This window comes from Leucoraja erinacea, unplaced genomic scaffold (genome assembly GCF_028641065.1).
Source record: "Leucoraja erinacea ecotype New England unplaced genomic scaffold, Leri_hhj_1 Leri_378S, whole genome shotgun sequence".
Taxonomy (NCBI): Eukaryota; Metazoa; Chordata; class Chondrichthyes; order Rajiformes; family Rajidae; genus Leucoraja; species Leucoraja erinaceus.
Genome location: NW_026576279.1, coordinates 60,001 through 81,774, shown reverse-complemented (window position 1 = coordinate 81,774; position 21,774 = coordinate 60,001). Strand labels below are relative to the sequence as shown.

The 21,774-nt window shown below is 54.5% G+C and overlaps 1 protein-coding gene across 1 annotated transcript; it reads left to right on the top strand.

Annotated features, from left to right (window-relative positions):
• The first annotated feature begins 5 nt into the window (after nt 1–5).
• On the top strand, nt 6–15,799 carry LOC129693651 (CUB and zona pellucida-like domain-containing protein 1). Its single transcript, XM_055630436.1, has 4 exons — nt 6–689; nt 4,997–5,364; nt 12,765–13,030; nt 15,633–15,799. The coding sequence occupies exons 1-4, from the start codon at nt 468–470 to the stop codon at nt 15,797–15,799; spliced, it is 1,023 nt and encodes a 340-aa protein (XP_055486411.1). The 5' UTR covers nt 6–467.
• The last annotated feature ends 5,975 nt before the right edge of the window (nt 15,800–21,774 follow it).

Genomic DNA, 21,774 nt, shown 5'->3' with positions numbered 1-21,774 from the left:
ATGTGGATAAATGTGAGGTTATCCATTTTGGTGGCAAAAACGGGAAAGCAGACTATTATCTAAATGGTGGCCGATTGGGAAAGGGGGAGATGCAGCGAGACCTGGGTGTCATGGTACACCAGTCATTGAAAGTAGGCATGCAGGTGCAGCAGGCAGTGGTGAATCTGTGGAATTCTACTGCCACAGAGGGTAGTTGAGGCCACAGTTCATTGGCTATATTTAAGAGGGAGTTAGATGTGGCCCTTGTGGCTAAGGGGATCAGAGGGTATGGAGAGAAGGCAGGTACGGGATACTGAGTTGGATGATCAGCCATGATCATATTGAATGGCGGTGCAGGCTCGAAGGGCCGAATGGCCTACTCCTGCACCTAATTTCTATGTTTCTATATTTCTATGTTTCTATCATATTGAATGGTGGTGCTGGCTCGAAGGGCTGAATGGCCGACTCCTGCACCGATATGTTTCTAAATGGTTTTAGGTTTTGTGTCACTTTCAGAGATGAGGCGGTCGGCATCGTTTGTCTGCATGACGCAGGCAGCTGAGTACACCTTCCCCTCCAGCGTCCTGTCTTCTGCCGGCGTGTCCGTGGCTGACGTCCACCTTGTCGACCCGACCTGCAAGGCCCACCAGCAGGACGAGAACTGGGTGGTCATCACTGCCCCCTTCGACTCTTGTGGGACCACCATCAGTGTGAGTACCAGTACGGGGCGGGTGGAGGGTGGGACTAGTGTTGCCGACTGTCCTGTATTAGCCGGGACATCCCGTATATTGGGCTCAATTGGTTTGTCCCGTACGGGACCGCCCTTGTCCCGTGTTTTAGAAACATAGAAACATGAAATTATGCTTTTATTTTCCATTCGGCCCTTCGAGCCTTTACCGCAAACTATGATCATGGCTGATTTCCAACTCAGTATTTTTTGTTTCCTCTGGATCCCCTTAGCCGAAAGGGCCACATCAGGAAATGACTTAATCATCCAACTCATATACAATCCCTTACAATACAATACCCCTTAGCCAAAGGGCCACATCTAACTGCCTCTTAAAGATCTTCCAACTCAGTATCCCGTACCTGCCTTCTCTCCATACCCCCTGATCCCTTTAGCCACAAGGGCCACATCTAACTCCCTCTTAAAGATCATCCAACTCAGTATCCCATCCCTGCCTTCTCTCCATACCCCCTGATCCCCTTAGCCACAAGGGCCACATCTAACTCCCTCTTAAATATAGCCAATCAGAACTGTGGCCTCAACCTCAACCTGAGGGTTTAGTCAAGACTCTAACTCCCTCTTAAATATAGCCAATGATCTCCTTTTTACTTTGTGGCACTAGTTCCAGAGATTCAACTTTCTTCATTTACTCATTTTCTTTTCTTCACATCTCGGTATAAAGGATTCACCCCCTTTTTCTATCCTTGTACTATCTTAATCTTCTTTTTCCTTATTCTCATCTTCCACTTAAAATAAATTTTAAAAAAAACTAAAAAAAAATATAGCCAATGAACTGGCCTCAACTACCCTCTGTGGCAGAGAGTTCCAGAGATTCACCACTCTCTGTGTGAAAAAAGTTCTTCTCATCTCGGTTTTAAAAGGATTTCCCCCCTTATCCTTAAGCTGTGACCCCTTGTCCTGGACTTCCCCAACATCGGGAACAATCTTCCTGCATCTAGCCTGTCCAACCCCTTAAGAATTTTGTAAGTTTCTATAAGATCCCCTCTCAATCTCCTAAATTCTAGAGAGTATAAACCAAGTCTATCCAGTCTTTCTTCATAAGACAGTCCTGACATCCCAGGCATCAGTCTGGTGAACCGTCTCTGCACTCCCTCTATGGCAATAATGTCCTTCCTCAGATTTGGAGACCAAAACTGTACGCAATACTCCAGGTGTGGTCTCACCAAGACCCTGTACAACTGCAGTAGAACCTCGCTGCTCCTATACTCAAATCCTTTTGCAATGAAAGCCAACATACCATTCGCTTTCTTTTGACCTTTTGTCCCTTATTGGTGAGACCAAATCTGGAGTATGGTGTACAATTTTGGTCGCCCAATTATAGGAAGGATGTCAACAAAATAGAGAGAGTACAGAGGAGATTTACTAGAATGTTGCCTGGGTTTCAACAACAAAGTTACAGAGATAGGTTGAATAAGTTAGGTCCTTATTCTCTGGAGCGCAGAAGGTTAAGGGGGGACTTGATAGAGGTCTTTAAAAATGATGAGAGGGATAGACAGAGTTGATGTGGACAAGCTTTTCCCACTGAGAATAGGGAAGATTCAAACAAGAGGACATGACTTCAGAATTAAGGGACAGAGGTTTAGGGGTAATATGAGGGGGAACTTCTTTACTCAGAGAGTGGTAGCGGTGTGGGATGAGCTTCCAGTGGAAGTGGTGGAGGCAGGTTCATTGGTATCATTTAAAAATAAATTGGATAGGCATAGGGATGAGAAGGGAATGGAGGGTTATGGTATGAGTGCAGGCAGGTGGGACTAAGGGGAAAAAAAAGTTGTTCGGCACGGACTTGTAGGGCCGAGATGGCCTGTTACCGTGCTGTTATTGTTATATGGTTATATGGTTATTTGGGAGTGAGGATGTTGCCATCCCTAGGTGGGACAGGGACGGGGTGGGGGGTAGGAGAGAGTCGTGCAAAACCATTCCCGGCACCCAAGAACAAAGGGTTCAGAGAAGATTTACGAGGATGTTGCCAGGACTAGAGGGTGTGAGCTACAGGGAGAGGTTGAGCAGGCTGGGTCTCTATTCCCTGAAGCGCAGGAGGATGAGGGGTGATCTTATAGAGGTGTACAAAATAATGAGAGGAATAGATCGGGTAGAGTCTCTTGCCCAGAGTAGGGGAATCGAGGACCAGAGGACACAGGTTCAAGGTGAAGGGGGAAAGATTTAATAGGAATCTGAGGGGTGACTTTTTCACACAAAGGGGGGTGGGTGTATGGAACAAGCTGCCAGAGGAGGGGCTATCCCAACGTTTAAGAAACAGTTAGACAGGAATATGGATAGGACAGGTTTGGAGGGATGTGGGCCAAGCGCAAGCAGGTGGGACTAGTGTAGCTGGGACATGTTGGCCAGTGTGGGAAAGTTGGGCCTGTTTCCACACTGTATCACTCTATGACTAGTGTAGGTGGGACACGTTGGCAGTATAATGTGGATAAATGTGAGGTTATCCATTTTGGTGGCAAAAACAGGAAAGCAGACTATTATCTAAATGGTGGCCGATTGGGAAAGGGGGAGATGCAGCGAGACCTGGGTTTCATGGTACACCAGTCATTGAAGGTAGGCATGCAGGTGCAGCAGGCAGTAAAGAAAGCAAATGGTATGTTAGCTTTCATTGCAAAAGGATTTGAGTATAGGAGCAGAGAGGTTCTACTGCAGTTGTACAGGGTCTTGGTGAGACCACACCTGGAGTATTGCGTACAGTTTTGGTCTCCAAATCTGAGGAAGGACATTATTGCCATAGAGGGAGTGCAGAGACGGTTCACCAGACTGATTCCTGGGATGTCAGGACTGTCTTATGAAGAAAGACTGGATAGACTTGGTTTATACTCTCTAGAATTTAGAAGATTGAGAGGGGATCTTATAGAAACTTACAAAATTCTTAAGGGGTTGGACAGGCTAGATGCAGGAAGATTGTTCCCGATGTTAGAGAAGTCCAGGACAAGGGGTCACAGCTTAAGGATAAGGGGGAAATCCTTTAAAACCGAGATGGGAGAACCTTTTTTCACACAGAGAGTGGTGAATCTCTGGAACTCTCTGCCACAGAGGGTAGTTGAGGCCACAGTTCATTGGCTATATTTAAGAGGGAGTTAGATGTGGCCCTTGTGGCTAAGGGGATCAGGGGGTATGGAGAGAAGGCAGGTACGGGATACTGAGTTGGATGATCAGCCATGATCATATTGAATGGCGGTGCAGGCTCGAAGGGCCGAAAGGTCTCTACTCCTGCACCTATTTTGTATATTTCTATGTCTCTTGCCCAGAGTAGGGGAATCGAGGACCAGAGGACACAGGTTCAAGGTGAAGGGGGAAAGATTTAATAGGAATCTGAGGGGTAACTTTTTCACACAGAGGGTGGTGGGTGTATGGAACGAGCTGCCAGAGGAGGTAGTTGAGGCTGGGACTATCCCAACGTTTAAGAAACACAGGTACATGGATAGGACAGGTTTGTAGGGATATGGACCAAGCGCAGGCAGGTGGGACTAGTGTAGATGGGACATGTTGGCCGGTGTGGGCAAGTTGGGCCTGTTTCCACACTGTATCACTCTATGACTAGTGTAGCTGGGACATGTTGGCCGGTGTGGGCAAGTTGGGCCTGGGCCTGTTTCCACACTGTATCACTCTATGACTAGTGTAGCTGGGACATGTTGGCCGGTGTGGGCAAGTTGGGCTGAAGGGTCCTGTTTCCACACTGTATCACTCTATGACTAGTGTAGCTGGGACATGTTGGCCAGTGTGGGCAAGTTGGGCTGAAGGGCCTGTTTCCACACTGTATCACTCTATGACTAGTGTAGCTGGGACATGTTGGCCGGTGTGGGCAAGTTGGGCTGAAGGGCCTGTTTCCACACTGTATCACTCTATGACTAGTGTAGATGGGACACGTTGGCCTGTATGGGCAAGTCGGTTGGGCAAGTTGGTCCTGTTTCCACACTGTATCGCTCTATGACTAGTGTAGCTGTGACATGTTGGCCAGTGTTGGGCAAGTTGGGCCTGTTTCCACACTGTATCACTCTATGACTAGTGTAGCTGGGGCATGTTGGCCAGTGTTGGGCAAGTTGGGCCTGTTTCCACACTGTATCGCTCTATGACTAGTGTAGCTGGGACATGTTGGCCTGTATGGGCAAGTCGGGCATGTTTCCACACTGTATCACTCTATGACTTGTGTAGCTGGGACATGTTGGCCTGTATGGGCAAGTCAGGCCTGTTTCCACACTGTATCACTCTATGACTAGTGTAGCTGGGACATGACTGCATTGGTATTGACTGTGAAACCTGTTGCAGAACGACACTGGGAAAATCGTCTACATCAACACCATCTTTGGCAGCATCCCCCGCACCCCCATCCACCGCCTGGAAATTGAGCTGAAGTGCGAGATGTCGATGAACGAAAGTGTACGCATGGGCTTCATGCTACAGACCAACCACCTGGTGCGATTCGGCCACTACAACGTATCCTTTAAGCTGTTCCGCTCAGCCAACTACGATGACCCAGTATTGCAATTCCCTTACCAAATCGAGCTGAACGGGACCCTGTACGTTCAGATGGAAGCCGAGACCACTGACAATGGCGTCCAGGTCTTCACCGATACGTGTGTGTCTGTACCGTCTCTCAACACCAACAAGGCTCCCTACACCATCATCCAAAACGGGTAACCACTCTTCCCTTTATCCAGCACCGTGTGCCTTCATTTAGTGTGGGAAGGAACTGCAGATGCTGGTTTAATGGACACAAAATGCTGGAGGAACTCAGCGGGACAGGCAGCGTCTCTGCAGAGAAGGGACGGGTCGAGACTCTTCTCTCCAGAGATGCTGTCTGACCCTGCTGAGTTTATTCACTCCAGATTATTTATGTCTAACATAGAAACATAGAAACATAGAAATTAGGCACATGGACCTCTTTCCTCCTATACTCGTCCTCTCATTATGAAGGCCTACATGCCCTTTACAATATCACCAAATTATTGATGTAAATGACTTATTCTGCGTTTGTGTCTCTCTCGCCCCGAACATAGAAACATAGAAACATAGAAATTAGGTGCAGGAGTAGGCCATTCGGCCCTTCGAGCCGAATACAAGCCCAGTCTTTCCAATCTTTCCTCATATGACAGTCCCGCCATCCCGGGAATTAACCTTGTAAACCTACGCTGCACTCCCTCAATAGCAAGAATGTCCTTCCTCAAATTAGGAGACCAAAACTACACACAATAATCCAGCTGTGGTCTCACTAGGGCCCTATACAACTGCAGATGGACCTCTTTACTCCTATACTCGTCCTCTCGTTATGAAGGCCTACATGCCCTGTACAATATCACCAAATTATTGATGTAAATGACTTATTCTGCGTTTGTGTCTCTCTCGCCCCGAACATAGAAACATAGAAACATAGAAATTAGGTGCAGGAGTAAGCCATTCGGCCCTTCGAGCCTGCACCGCCATTCAATATGATCATGGCTGATCATCCAACTCAGTATCCCGTACCTGCCTTCTCTCCATACCCTTGGCCACAAGGGCCACATCTAACTCCCTCTTAAATATAGCCAATGAACTGTGGCCTCAACTACCCTCTGTGGCAGAGAGTTCCAGAGATTCATCACTCTGTGTGAAAAAAGTTCTCCTCATCTCGGTTTTAAAGGATTTCCCCCTTATCCTTAAGCTGTGACCCCTTGTCCTGGACTTTCCCAACATCGGGAACAATCTTCCTGCATCTAGCCTGTCCAACCCCTTAAGAATTTTGTACGTTTCTATAAGATCCCCTCTCAATCTCCTAAATTCTAGAGTATAAACCAAGTCTATCCAGTCTTTCTTCATAAGACAGTCCTGACATCCCAGGAATCAGTCTGGTGAACCGTCTCTGCACTCCCTCTATGGCAATAATGTCCTTCCTCAGATTTGGAGACCAAAACTGCACGCAATACATATGAGGAAAGATTGGAAAGACTGGGCTTGTATTCACTGGAGTTTAGAAGGATGAGAGGATATATTTTAGAAACATTTAAGATTATTTAAGGGATTGGACACGCTAGATGCAGGAAACATGTTCCTGGTGTTGAGGGAGTCCAAAACCAGGGGCCACAGTCTAAGAATAAAGTGGAGGCCATTTAAAACTGAGATGAGAAAAAAAAAAATTCACCCAGAGAGTTGTGAATTTGTGGAATTCTCTGCCACAGAAGGCCGTGGAGGCCAATTCACTGGATGAATTTAAAGAGAGTTAGATAGAGCTCTCGGGGCTAACAGAATCAAGGGATATGGAGAGAAGGCAGGAACGGGGTACTGATTGTGGATGATCACATTGAATGGCGGTGCTGGCTCGAAGTGCCGAATGGCCTCCTCCTGCACCTATTTACTATGTTTCTATGATTAGTAAGTTTGCAGATGATAGAAAAGTGGGTGGTATTGTAGATTGTTAAGATGGTTGTCAAATATTGCAACAGGACCTTGATCTGTTGACCAGGTGGGCGGAGGAATGGTTGATTGAATTTAATACAGAGAAACGTGAGGTGTTCCATTTTTGGGACATCTAACAAGGGCAGGACCTATACAGTGAATGGTCGGCCTCTGGGTAGTGTTGTAGAGCAGAGGGATTCAGGAGTACAGGTGCATGGTTCCTTGAAGGTCGAGTCGCAGGTAGATGAGCACAAGGCATTGGGGGTTCAGTATTGATGTGGATAGAGAACTGGCTGGCAAACAGGAAACAAAGAGTGGGAGTAAAGGGGTTCTTTTCACAATGGCAGGCAGTGACTAGTGGAGTACCCCAAGGCTCAGTGCTGGGACCCCAGCTATTTACAATATATATTAATGATCTAGATGAGGGAATTGAAGGCAATATCTCCCAGTTTGCGGATGACACTAAGCTGGGGGTAAGTGTTATCTGTGAGGAGGATGCTAGGAGACTGCAAGGTGACTTGGATAGGCTGGGTGAGTGGGCAAATGTTTGGCAGATGCAGTATAATGTGGATAAATGTGAGGTTATCCATTTTGGTGGCAAAAACGGGAAAGCAACTATTATCTAATGGTGGCCGATTGGGAAAGGGGGAGATGCAGCGAGACCTGGGTGTCATGGTACACCAGTCATTGAAGGTAGGCATGCAGGTGCAGCAGGCAGTAAAGAAAGCGAATGGTATGTTAGCTTTCATTGCAAAAGGATTTGAGTATAGGAGCAGGGAGGTTCTACTGCAGTTGTACAGGGTCTTGGTGAGACCCACACCTGGAGTATTGCGTACAGTTTTGGTCTCCCAAATCTGAGGAAGGACATTATTGCCATAGAGGGAGTGCAGAGATGGTTTCACCAGACTGATTCCTGGGATGTCAGGACTGTCTTATGAAGAAAGACTGGATAGACTTGGTTTATACTCTCTAGAATTTAGAAGATTGAGAGGGGATCTTATAGAAACTTACAAAATTCTTAAGGGGTTGGACAGGCTAGATGCAGGAAGATTGTTCCCGATGTTGGGGAAGTCCAGGACAAGGGGTCACAGCTTAAGGATAAGGGGGGGAAATCCTTTAAAACCGAGATGAGAAGAACGTTTTTCACACAGAGAGTGGTGAATCTCTGGAACTCTCTGCCACAGAGGGTAGTTGAGGCCAGTTCATTGGCTATATTTAAGAGGGAGTTAGATGTGGCCCTTGTGGCTAAGGGGATCAGGGTGTATGGAGAGAAGGCAGGTACGGGATACTGAGTTGGATGATCAGCCATGATCATATTGAATGACGGTGCAGGCTCGAAGGGCCGAATGGCCTACTCCTGCACCTAATTTCTATGTTTCTATGTTTCTATGAGGTGGTCAAAAAGGCTTTTGGCACTTTGGCCTTCAACAGCCAGAGTATTGAGTATAGAAGTTGGGAGGTCACGTTGCAGTTGTATAAGACGTTGGTGAGGCAGCATCTAGAATATTGTGTACAGTTCTGGGCACCGTGTTATAGGAAAGATGTTGTCAAGCTGGAAAGGGTGCAGAGAAGATTTACAAGGATGTTGCCAGGACTAGAGGGTGTGAGCTACAGGGAGAGGTTGAGCAGGCTGTGTCTCTATTCCGTGGAGCGCAGGAGGATGAGGGGTGATCTTATACAGAGGTGTATAAAATCACATCCAGATTCAGGGACAGTTTCTTCCCAGCTGTTCCAGCTCATGAGATGAATAGATCGGGTAGACGCACAGAGTCTCTTGCCCAGAGTAGGGGAATCGAGGACCAGAGGACATGGGTTTATGGTGAAGGGGAAAAGATTTAATAGGCATCTGAGGGGTAACTTTTTCACACAAGGGGTGGTGGGTGTATGGAACGAGCTGCCAGAGGAGGTAGTTGAGGCTGGGACTATCCCAACCAACATGTCCCATTGATACTAGTCCCATCTGCCCATGTTTGGTCTATATATCCCTCCAAACATAGAAACATAGAAACATAGAAATTAGGTGCAGGAGTAGGCCATTCGGCCCTTCGAGCCTGCACCGCCATTCAATATGATCATGGCTGATCATCCAACTCAGTATCCCGTACCTGCCTTCTCTCCATACCCCCTGATCCCCTTGGCCACAAGGTCCACATCTAACTCCCTCTTAAATATAGCCAATGAACTGTGGCCTCAACTACCCTCTGCGGCAGAGAGTTCCAGAGATTCACCACTCTCTGTGTGAAAAAAGTTCTCCTCATCTCGGTTTTTAAAGGATTTCCCCCTTATCCTTAAGCTGTGACCCCTTGTCCTGGACTTCCCCAACATCGGGAGCAATCTTCCTGCATCTAGCCTGTCCAACCCCTTAAGAATTTTGTAAGTTTCTATAAGATCTCCTCTCAATCTCCTAAATTCTAGAGAGTATAAACCAAGTCTATCCAGTCTTTCTTCATAAGACAGTCCTATCCATGCACCTGTCCAACTGTCTCTTAAACGTTGCGATAGTCCCAGCCTCAACTACCTCCTCTGGCAGCTCGTTCCATACACCCACCGCCCTTTGCATGAAAAAGCCACCCCTCAGATTCCTATTAAATTGAGTATAGAAGCTGGGATGTAATGTTAAAATTGTACAAGGCATTGGTGAGGCCAATTCTGGAGTATGGTGTACAATTTTGGTCGCCCAATTACAGGAAGGATGTCAACAAAATAGAGAGAGTACAGAGGAGATTTACTAGAATGTTGCCTGGGTTTCAACAACTAATTTACAGAGAAAGGTTGAATAAGTTAGGTCTTTATTCTTTGGAGCGCAGAAGGTTACGGGGGGACTTGATAGAGGTCTTTAAAATGATGAGAGGGATAGACAGTGTTGACGTGGAAAAGCTTTTCCCACTGAGAGTAGGAAAGATTCAAACAAGGGGACATGACATGAGAATTAAGGGACTGAAGTTTAGGGGTAACATGAGGGGGAACTTCTTTACTCAGAGAGTGGTAGCTGTGTGGAATGAGCTTCCAGTGAAGGTGGTGGAGGCAGGTTTGTTTTTATCATTTAAAAATAAATTGGATAGTTATATATGGATGGGAAGGGAATGGAGGGTTATGGTCTGAGCGCAGGTATATGGGACTAGGGGAGATTATGTGTTCGGCACGGACTAGAAGGGTCGAGATGGCCTGTTTCCGTGCTGTAATTGTTATATGGTTATATGGTTATAACACACAGCCCTCTGCTCACCTCTCTGAAGATGGCGTCTCCTCTCCACGTCCTCCAGAGATGCTGCCTGACCCACCCGCTGAGTTACTCCAGCACTGTGTGTCCATCTTCTAAGTGCTGATCAGTATTTGCAATATGTGTGTGTGAGACTGGTGCTAATGAGTGAGCAGCCGGTTTCAAGTTACTGCTTGCTCACTGAGTAAGCTGCTCGCTGACATGTCCTATATTCAGAAGCTGCGATGTGGAAACATCCCCTCCCCCTTGTACTTTGGGAACAAAGTCAAGTACAACGTTGTTCTCCAGAGCATTGGTTGAAGTGTCGACTCTGTTTAATTTAGAGCCAAGCCGGGTCTCGACCAACAACGCTACCCATTCCTTCTCTCCAGAGATGCTGCCTGGCCCCGCTGAGTTACATACACCAACATTTTGTGTCTATCTCTGCGTGGAAACACAACTTGCCCACACCGGCCAACATTGGGGTGAAGGCAGGCACGGGTTATTGATTGGGGACGATCAGCCATGATCGCAATGAGTGGTGGTGCTGGGCCGAATGGAAGGGCCAAATGGCCTCCTCCTGCCCAAATTTTCTATGTTTCTATGTCCCAGCTACACTGGTCCCACCTGCCCGCATTTGGTCCATATCCCTCCAAACCTGTCATAGAAACATAGAAACATAGAAATTAGGTGCAGGAGTAGGCTATTCGGCCAGCATTAAAGGTGTGGAGAGCAGGTTTGGTTACTGGGATTTGAGTAAACTGTTGGTACACAAAAACGCTGGAGAAACTCAGCGGGTGCAGCAGCATCTATGGAGCGAAGGAAATAGAAACATAGAAACATAGAAAATAGGTGCAGGAGTAGAGGCCATTCGGCCCTTCGAGCCTGCACCATTCGCCATTCAATATGATCATGGCTGATCATCCAACTCAGTATCCCGTACCTGCCTTCTCTCCATACCCCCTGATCCCCTTAGCCACAAGGGCCACATCTAACTCCCTCTTAAATATAGCCAATGAACTGTGTGGCCTCAACTACCCTCTGTGGCAGAGTTCCAGAGATTCACCACTCTATGTGTGAAAAAAGTTCTCCTCATCTCGGTTTTAAAGGATTTCCCCCTTATCCTTAAGCTGTGACCCCTTGTCCTGGACTTCCCCAACATCGGGAACAATCTTCCTGCATCTAGCCTGTCCAACCCTTTAAGAATTTTGTAAGTTTCTATAAGATCCCCTCTCAATCTCCTAAATTCTAGAGAGTATAAACCAAGTCTATCCAGTCTTTCTTCATAAGACAGTCCTGACATCCCAGGAATCAGTCTGGTGAACCGTCTCTGCACTCCCTCTATGGCAATAATGTCCTTCCTCAGATTTGGAGACCAAAACTGTACGCAATACTCCAGGTGTGGTTCTCACCAAGACCCCTGTACAACTGCAGTAGAACCTCCCTGCTCCTATACACAAATCCTTTTGCAATGAAAGCTAACATACCATGTTATACCACAACATACTGTCCTATCCATGTACCTGTCTAACTGTTTCTTAAACGTTGGGATAGTCCCAGCCTCAACTACCTCCTCTGGCAGCTCGTTCCATACACCCACCACCCTCTGTGTGAAAACGTTACCCCTCAGGTTGATTAGTGCGGGTGTCAGGGGTTATGGGGAGAAGGGAGGGAGAATGGGGGTGGGAGGGAGAGATAGATCAGCCATGATTGAATGGCGGTGGTGGCTTGATGGGCCGAATGGCATAATTCTGCTCCTACCACTTGTGAAAAAGTGACTAAAGAGGACTGGTTTGGATAGTGGGTCTAATGGTAATCTCCCACCCCCCCATCCCCCTCTCCCTTTCTCCCTCCCCCATCTCTCTCTCTCTCCTCCACCTCCCTTCTCCCTCCCTCTCTATCCCGCTCTCTCTCCCCTCCCCCTCTTTCCCTCTCTCATTTTTATCTCTTTTTCTCTCTTGCATCCTCTCCTTCTCCCTCCCTTCTCCCCCTTCCCATCTCTCTCCCTCTTTATCTCACTCTCTCTCGCTTCTTTCTTTTCTCTCTCTCCCTTCCTCCCTCCCTCCCTCCCTCCCCCCCTCTCTCCCCCTCCTCTCGCTTTTCCCCCTTCTCCCTCTCTCTCTTTCACCCTGCCTCTCTCCCTTCCTCTCTCTGTCTCTCTCTCCCTCTCCCTCCCTCTCTCCTCTCCCACACTCTCTCCCTCCCTCTCCCTGTCTTTCTTTTTTTCTCTTTCTCTTTATCTATCTCTTTATCCCTCTCCCCTCTCACCCTCCCTCCCTCCCTCCCTCTCCCTATCTTTTTCTCTCTGTCTCTATCTTTCTCCTTTCCCTCCCCCCCTCTCACTCCACTTTCCTTCCCTCTCTTTCTCCCTCCTCTCCCCTCTCTCCCCTCTCTCTCCCCACACTCCCCCTCTCCCCCTCTCCTCCTCTCCCCTCTCCCCCTATCCCTGTCCCCGTGTCCGTGCAGGTGTGTGAACGACATGACCTTCAAGACGCACGAGACGAGCGACAGCCGGAAGCAGCGCTTCAGTTTCCACGTCTTCAAGTTTGAGGACTTCCCCCAGGTGTACATCTTCTGCGACCTGGTGCTGTGCCACTCGGGGTCGTCGCCCAACCGCTGCGAGCGGGGCTGCGTGCCCTCGCGCAAGAAGAGGGACCTCCGCACACGCTGGCAGAACGACAAGGCTGCCCACCTCTCCCAGGGTCCCGTGGTCTTTCCCACCAGCGCGCTGGGTGCGTTACCTTGTCCCTACCTGTCCCTTCCTGTCCCACACCCTGTCCCACACCCTGTCCCACCCTGTCCCCACCCTGTCCTGTCCCACCCTGTCCTGTCCCACACTGTCCCACCCTGTCCCCGTCCCACCCTGTCCCACCCTGTCCCACCCTGTCCTGTCCACCCTGTCCCCCACCCTCCCCCACCCTGTCCCCACCCTGTCCCCCCCTGTCCCACCCTGTCCCCCCCCCCCCCTGTCCCCACCTGTCCCACCCTGTCCCACCCTCCCCACCTGTCCCCCCCTGTCCCACCCTGTCCCCACCCTGTCCCACCCCACCCTGTCCCACCCTCTCCCCACCCCTGTCCCACCCTGTCCCCCACCCTGTCCCACCCTCTCCCACCCTGTCCCTGTCCCACCCTGTCCTGTCCCCACCTTGTCCCCTGTCCCACCCTGTCCCACCCTGTCCTGTCCCACCCTGTCCCACCCTGTCCCACCCTGTCCTGTCCCACCCTCTCCCACCCTGTCCCACCCCTGTCCCACCCTCTCCCCCCCTGTCCCACCCTGTCCCACCCCCTGTCCCACCCTGTCCCACCCTGTCCCCACCCTGTCCCACCCTGTCCCACCCCAACTGTCCCACCCTGTCCCGTCCCTGTCCCCACCCTGTCCCACCCTGTCCCCACCCTGTCCCACCCTGTCCCACCACCCTGTCCCACCCTGTCCCACCCTGTCCCACCCTGTCCCCACCTGCCCCACCCTGTCCCCCTGTCCCCCCCTGTCCCACCCTGGTCCCACCCTGTCCCCCAACCCTGTCCCACCCTGTCCCACCCTGTCCCCCTGTCCCACCCTGTCCCCCCTGTCCCTGTCCTGTCCCACCCCTGTCCCACCCTGTCCCCCTGTCCCTGTCCCCACCCTGTCCTGCCCCCACCCTGTCCCCACCCTGTCCCACCCTGTCCCACCCTGTCCTGTCCCACCCTGTCCCACCCTGTCCTGTCCCACCCTGTCCCACCCTGCCCCACCCTGTCCCTGTCCACCCTGTCCCTGTCCCACCCTGTCCCACCTGTCCTGTCCCACCCTGTCCCCACCCTGTCCCCCCCTGTCCCACCCTGTCCTGTCCCACCCTGTCCCACCCTGTCCCACCCTGTCCTGTCCACCTGTCCCCACCCTGTCCCACCCTGTCCCACCCTGTCCCCACCCTGTCCCACCCTGTCCCACCCTGTCCCACCCGTCCCACCCTGTCCCACCCTGTCCCACCCTGTCCTGTCCCACCCTGTCCACCCTGTCCCACCCTGTCCCACCCTGTCCCACCCTGTCCTGTCCCACCCTGTCCTGTCCCACCCTGTCCCCACCCTGTCCCACCCTGTCCCACCCTGTCCCACCCTGTCCCACCCTGTCCCACCCTGTCCCACCCTGTCCACCCTGTCCCACCCTGTCCCACCCTGTCCCCACCCTGTCCCACCTGTCCCCCCCTGTCCTGCCCACCCTGTCCCACCCTGTCCTGTCCCACCCTGTCCCACCCTGTCCTGTCCCACCCTGTCCCACCCTGTCCCCCTGTCCTGTCCCACCCTGTCCTGTCCCACCCTGTCCCACCCTGTCCCCTGTCCCACCCTGCCCCACCCTGTCCTGTCCCACCCTGTTCCTGTCCCACCCTGTCCCCCCCAACACCCTGCCCCACCCTGTCCTGTCCCACCCTGTCCCCCCCTGTCCCCACCCTGTCCCACCCTGTCCCACCCTGCCCCCACCCTGTCCCCACCCTGTCCCACCCTGTCCCCACCCCTGTCCCTGTCCCCTCCCACCCTGTCCTGCCCCACCCTGTCCCACCCTGCCCACCCTGTCCCACCCTGTCCCCCCTCTGTCCCTGTCCCACCCTGTCCCACCCTGTCCCACCCTGTCCCACCCTGCCCCACCCACCTTGTCCCACCCTGTCCTACCCTGCCCCACCCACCCACCCATGGGGCAAGGGGGTGGGTGTATCTGTCCCCCACCATCTCCCCTCCCCTCCGCTCCCCTCCACATGCCTCCCCTCATCTCTCTCTCCCCCCTCACCCTCCCCACTCCTCAATTCCTCCCACTCCCTCCCCTCCACATCCATCCCGCCACTCACCCTTCTCCCCCCACAACATCCTCCCCCAACTATTGCCCCTTCACCCCTCCCCGCTCCCACCTCTCTCCCCCCTCCACCTCCCCCCCCCTCCCCGCAACTCTCTCCCCCTCAATCACCTCCCCCCATCCTCAACTCCGCTCCCCCCTCAACCCCCCCTGTCCCTCAACCCTCTCCCCCTCACCCTCCCCACCCCTCCTCAATTCTCTCCCACTCCTCCCCTCCCCACCACATCCCCTCCCTCCCCACACACCCCCACTCCCTCCACAAGCCTCACCCTCAACTCTCCTCCCCCTCACCCTCCCCACTCCTCATCTCTCTCCCCCTCTAACCCTCTCCCTCTCTTGCTATCTCCCCCTCCTTTCCCCCTTCCACTCTCTCCCCCCTCCCCTCTCTCCCCCCCCTACAAACCCTCCCTCCCCCACCCCCCCCTCCTCCTCACCCCCTCCTCAACTCCCCCCCCCCCACTGCGGAACGGGATTGTTTTTCCGCTACTTTCCCTGACGGAGGCCTAGAAATTCAGGCGTGGTGCGGTTGTGCGTGGGGGCCGTGGGGCGCGGGCCCTGCCTGGGCGAAGGGGTCCCCGCTGGCCCCGGGGACGGGGAACTGGGGCCCGCCACCTCGCAGGCAGCCCCCGGCACGCAGCGGGAGCCCGGCGCTGGATCGGCCCACGTCGTGCTGGGTGAGTGAGCGGGGGAGGGAGGGAGGGGGGGCGGAGAGGGCCTGGAGTGTGGGCTTGGACGGGGCCTAGTCACTCGTGGGCCTGGACTGGGCCTGGCGTGGACTGGACTGGACTGGACTGGACTGGACTGGAGTTGAGTGAAAATGGCCTCGACTGGGTTTGGAGTGGACTAGAGGGGAGTGGAGTGGACTGGACTGGAGTGGACTGGACTGGAGTTGAGTGAAAATGGCCTCGACTGGGTTTGGAGTGGACTAGAGGGGAGGAGTGGAGTAACATGGGGTTGACTGGAGTGGAGTGTGGGTGGACTGGGCCTGGACAGGGCCTGCACTGGGCTGGAGTGGAGTGAGAGAGGGCCTGGAGTTTGGGCCTGGAGTAGACTGGAGTAAAGTGTAGTGGGCCTGAGTGGAGTGTGCCTGGACAGGGCCTGGAGCAGGCCAGAGTGTGGGCCCAGTGTGTGGGCCTGGAGTAGGCCAGAGTGTGGGCCTGGAGTAGGCCAGAGTGTGGGCCTGGAGTGTGGGCCTGGAGTGTGGGCCTGGAGTATGCCAGAGTGTGGGCCCAGGCTGTGGGCCTGGAATGGAGTGGAGTGGAGTGGTGGATCTGGAGTGTGGGTCTGGACTGGGCCCGGAGTAGGCCTGATGTGGGCCTGGCCTGATTCTGGAGTGATCTGGATTAGACTGGGAGTGGTCTTGAAGTGTGGGACTGGAGTGGTCTGGAATGGACTGGAGTGTGGGCCTGGAGGCCTGGAGTGGCCCAACAGTTGGACTGGGAATGGCCTGGACAGCACTGGAGTTGTTGGACTGGACTGAACCGGAGTGGACTGGAGCGGCGTGGAATAGAGTGGAGTGTGGGCCTGGAGTGTGGGCCTGGAGTGTGGGGCCTGGAATGTGGGCCTGGAGTTTTAGGCCTGGAATGTGGGCCCGGAGTGTGGGCCTGGGTGTGGGGCCCTGGAGTGTGGGCCCTGGAATGTGGGCCTGGAGTGTGGGACTGGGCCTGGAGTGTGGGCCTGGGCCTGGGCCTGGATTGTGGGCCTGGAGTGTGGGCATGAACTGGGCTTGGAGTGTGGGTCCTGGGTGTGTGCGCCTGGAGTGTGGGCCCGGAGTGTGGGCCCGGAGTGTGGGCCTGGAGTGTGGGCGGTGTGTGGGCCCGGTGTGTGGGCCTGGAATGTGGACCTGGAGTGTGGGACTGGACCCTGGAGTGTGGGCAGGAGTGTGGGCCTGGACTGGGCTCGGAGTGTGGGCCTGGAGTATGGGCCTGGAGTGTGGGCCTGGTGTGTGGGCCCGGTGTGTGGGCCCGGTGTGTGGGGGTGGAGTGTGGGCCTGGAGTGTGGGGCCTGGTGTGTGGGCCCGGTGTGTGGGCCCGGTGTGGCCTGGTGTGGGTGTGTGGGCCTGGAGTGTGGGCCTGGAGTGTGGGGCCTGGTGTGTGGGGCTGGAGTGTGGGCCTGGAGTGTGGGCCTGGTGTGTGGGTGTGGTGTGTGTGGGCCCGGTGTGTGGGCCCGGTGTGTGGGCCCGGTGTGTGGGCCCGGAGTGTGGGCCCGGTGTGTGGGCCCGGTGTGTGGGCCTGGTGTGTGGGCCCGGTGTGTGGGCCCGGTGTGTGGGCCCGGTGTGTGGGCCCGGAGTGTGGGCCCCCGGTGTGTGGGCCTGGTGTGTGGGCCTGGTGTGTGGGCCCGGTGTGTGGGCCCGGTGTGTGGGCCCGGTGTGTGGGCCTGGTGGGTGGGCCTGGAGTGTGGGCCCGGTGTGTGGGCCCGGTGTGTGGGCCTGGAGTGTGGGCCTGGTGTGTGGGCCCGGTGTGTGGGCCCGGTGTGTGGGCCCGGTGTGTGGGCCCGGTGTGTGGGCCTGGTGTGTGGGCCTGGTGTGTGGGCCTGGTGTGTGGGCCCGGTGTGTGGGCCCGGTGTGTGGGCCCGGTGTGTGGGCCTGGTGTGTGGGCCCGGTGTGTGGGCCCGGTGTGTGGGCCTGGTGTGTGGGCCTGGTGTGTGGGCCCGGTGTGTGGGCCTGGTGTGTGGGCCCGGTGTGTGGGCCCGGTGTGTGGGCCCGGTGTGTGGCCCGGAGTGTGGGCCCGGTGTGTGGGCCCGGTGTGTGTGGGTGGTGGTGTGTGGGCCCGGTGTGTGGGCCTGGAGTGGGTGTGTGGCCTGGTGTGTGGGCCCGGTGTGTGGGGGGGAGTGTGGGTGTGGGGGGTGGGCCCGGTGTGTGGGCCGGTGTGTGGGCCTGGTGTGTGTGGGTGTGGTGTGTGGGCCTGTGTGGGGGCCCGGTGTGTGGCCCGGGCCTGGAGTGTGGGGGGGTGGGTGTGTGGGCCGGGTGTGTGGGCCCTGGAGTGTGTGGGCCGGGGTGTGGGGGTGGGTGTGGGCCCGGTGTGTGGGCCGGGGGTGTGGGCCTGGTGTGTGGGCCGGGTGTGTGGGCCCGGGGGTGTGGGTCTGGTGTGTGGGCCCGGTGTGTGGGCCTGGTGTGTGGGCCCGGTGTGTGGGCCCGGAGTGTGGGCCCGGTGTGTGGGCCCGGTGTGTGGGCCCGGTGTGTGGGCCCGGAGTGTGGGCCCGGTGTGTGGGCCGGGTGTGTGGGCCCGGTGTGTGGGCCCGGAGTGTGGGCCCGGTGTGTGGGCCCGGGTGTGTGGGCCCGGTGTGTGGGCCCGGAGTGTGGGCCCGGTGTGTGGGCCCGGGTGTGGGCCCCGTGTGTGTGGGCCCGGTGTGTGTGGCCTGGTGTGGGGCCCCGGGTGTGGGTGCCGGTGTGTGGGCCTGTGTGTGGGCCTAGTGTGTGGGCCTGGAGTGTGGGCCTGGTGTGTGGGCCCGGTGTGTGGGCCCGGTGTGTGGGCCCGGTGTGTGGGCCCGGTGTGTGGGCCCGGTGTGTGGGCCCGGTGTGTGGGCCCGGTGTGTGGGCCCGGTGTGTGGGCCCGGTGTGTGGGCCCGGTGTGTGGGCCCGGTGTGTGGGCCCGGTGTGTGGGCCCGGTGTGTGGGCCCGGTGTGTGGGCCTGGTGTGTGGGCCTGGAGTGTGGGCCTGGGCCTGTGTGTGGGCCCGGTGTGTGGGCCCGGTGTGTGGGCCTGGTGTGTGGGCCTGGTGTGTGGGCCTGGAGTGTGGGACTGGGCCTGGTGTGTGGACCTGGTCACGGGGAGAACGTACAAACTCCGTACAGACAGCACTGGCAGTCGGGATGGTGCTGTCTGTACGGAACAAGAGCTGTAAGGCCGTAACTCTACCGCACATTGTGACACCATGCCCGCCCCGTACACGTTGCAATAATAGACCTAAACGTAAACTCGACTGTCGATTGAGTTGGGCCCGGGTCCATTCAGGAGTGATGCAGGACGTCTGGGCCCTGGTGCAGATCTATCCGGGACTCGGGAAGTGGTCCTGGGCTGGTTCTGGAGTGGAGGAAGGAGGGGTGTGGATCTGGACTGGGAAGTGATACGTAAACTTCTAAGAGGCACGGATAAGATGGACACTTAGAATCATTTCCCCAGGGGAGTCTTGGTTCTTGGTCCTCCAAAATATTCCAAATGGAATTTAAACTGGAGGTGGTACCTCATGGTGGTACCCCACACCTCTCTCCCCCTCCCCTCTCTCCTCCCCTCCACCACCCGTCTCCCTCTCCATCTCCCTCTCCTCACCCCTCTCCCTCTCCTCCCACTCCCATCCCTCTCTACCCAACCCCCTTCCATCTCTCCCTCCGCCCCCTTCCCCCAACCCCTCTGTCCCTCTTCCACCACTCCCCTATCCCTCACTCCCCACTCATCCACTTCTCTCTCTACTTACCCCACCCTCTCCCACCCCTCTCTCTCCCCCCTCCCTTCCCTCTCATCCCCACCCCCTTCCCCTACTCCTCTGTCACTCTTCCACCACTCCCCCCTACCCCTCTGTCCCTCTCCACCACTCCCCCTACCCCTCACTCCCCACTCTTCCACTTCTCTCCTACTTACCCCATCCCTCTCCCACCCCTCTCTCTCCCCCCCCTCCCTTCCCTCTCATCCCCACCCCTTCCCCCAACCCCTCTGTCCCTCTTCCACCACTCCCCCTACCCCTCCCTCTCCATCCCCTCTCTTCACCCCTCTCCCTCTCCTCCCACTCCCATCCCTCTCTACCCAACCCCCCTTCCTCTCTCCCCCCTCCCCCCCCCTCCCCCCTACCCCTCTGTCCCTCTTCCACCACTCCCCCCTACCCCTCTCTCTCCCTCTTCCCTCCCCTCCCCCCCCACCCCTTCCCCCCCCCCTCTGTCACTCTTCCACCACTCCCCCTATCCCTCACTCCCCACTCATTCACTTCTCTCCCACTTACCCCATCCCTCTCCCACCCCTCTCTCCCCCCTCCCTCCCCTCTCATCCCACCACCCCTTCCCCTACCCCTCTGTCACTCTTCCACCTCTCCCCTACCCCTCTACCCCTCTCTGCACCACCCCTTTCCCCCCCCTCTTCCCCTATCTCTCACCCCTTGCACCCCACCCCCCTACCACCCCCCCCCCCCTCCCCCCCCCTCTCCCCCTCCCTCCACACTCTCCCCCCTCCCTCCCTACATGTCTATATCCAACACTAGATGGGCTGGGCTTTAAGATGAGAGGGCCAACATGTATAAGAGATGCGCGGGGCATGTTGTGTCTACACATAGATTAGTGAGTGCCTGAAACACCCTGTTGATGGAGGCACCAGACACATTTGTGGCATTTAGCAGATTTTAGATAGGCACGTGGAGCTGGACAACAGACAATAGACAATAGGTGCAGGAGTACCTGCAGACAATAGGTGCAGGAGTAGGCCATTTGGCCCTTCGAGCCAGCACCGCATGGAGTCCATGGAATGATAGGAGGGATATGGATCATGTGTGGGTTTTTTCCGGATGCTCCGGTTTCCCCCCACATCCCAACGACGTGCAGGTTGATTGGCCTGGTATAAATGTAAATTGCAGATGCAGGTTTATTCGAAGATAGACACAAAATGCTGGAGTAACTCAGCGGGACAGGCAGCATCTCTGGAGAGAAGGAACGGGTGATGTTTCGGGTCGAGACCCTTCTTCAAACTGAGAGTCAGGATATAGAGGGAGATATACAGAGATAAGGAAGGGCAAGGTGTGGAAATGAAACAAAACGAATGTTGCACACCAGACCACAATCTCTATCCATGTGCTCTTGGGATTTGTGTCTGAGTCCATTTTCACTTTTTCCTTGACTACTCTTTTGTGGGCAAGAATGACTGAGTTCTTCTTCCACTGGAAGAGAACATGAAGTCTCAGTCTGCAATATCTTACAAAATGGTAAGAATCTACCTCAGCTGGACAAAAATGCTGGAGAAACTCAGCGGGTGAGGCAGCATTTACGGAGGGAAGGAACAGGTGACGTTTAGAGTCGAGACCCTTCTTCAGACTGAAGAAGTCTGAAGAAGGGTCAGACTGCACCTATTCCTTCGCTCCATAGATGCTGCCTTACCCGCTTACTCCAGCATTTTGTCACCCTTCGATTTTTCCAGCATCTGCAGTTATAACCATATAACCATATAACAATTACAGCATGGAAACAGGCCATCTCAACCCTTCTAGTCCGTGCCGAACACATAATCTCCCCTAGTCCCATATACCTGCGCTCAGACCATAACCCTCCATTCCCTTCCCATCCATATAACTATCCAATTTATTTTTAAATTATAAAAACGAACCTGCCTCCACCACCTTCGCTGGAAGCTCATTCCACACAGCTACCACTCTCTGAGTAAAGAAGTTCCCCCTCATGTTACCCCTAAACTTCAGTCCTTTAATTCTCAAGTCATGTCCCCTTGTTTGAATCTTCCCTACTCTCAGTGGGAAAAGCTTTTCCACGTCAACTCTGTCTATCCCTCTCATCATTTTAAAAAGCTCTATCAAGTCCCCCCTTAACCTTCTGCGCTCCAGAGAATAAAGCCCTAACTTATTCAACCTATCTCTGTAACTTAGTTGCTGAAACCCAAGCAACATTCTAGTAAATCTCCTCTGTACTCTCTCTATTTTGTTGACATCCTTCCTATAATTAGGCGACCAAA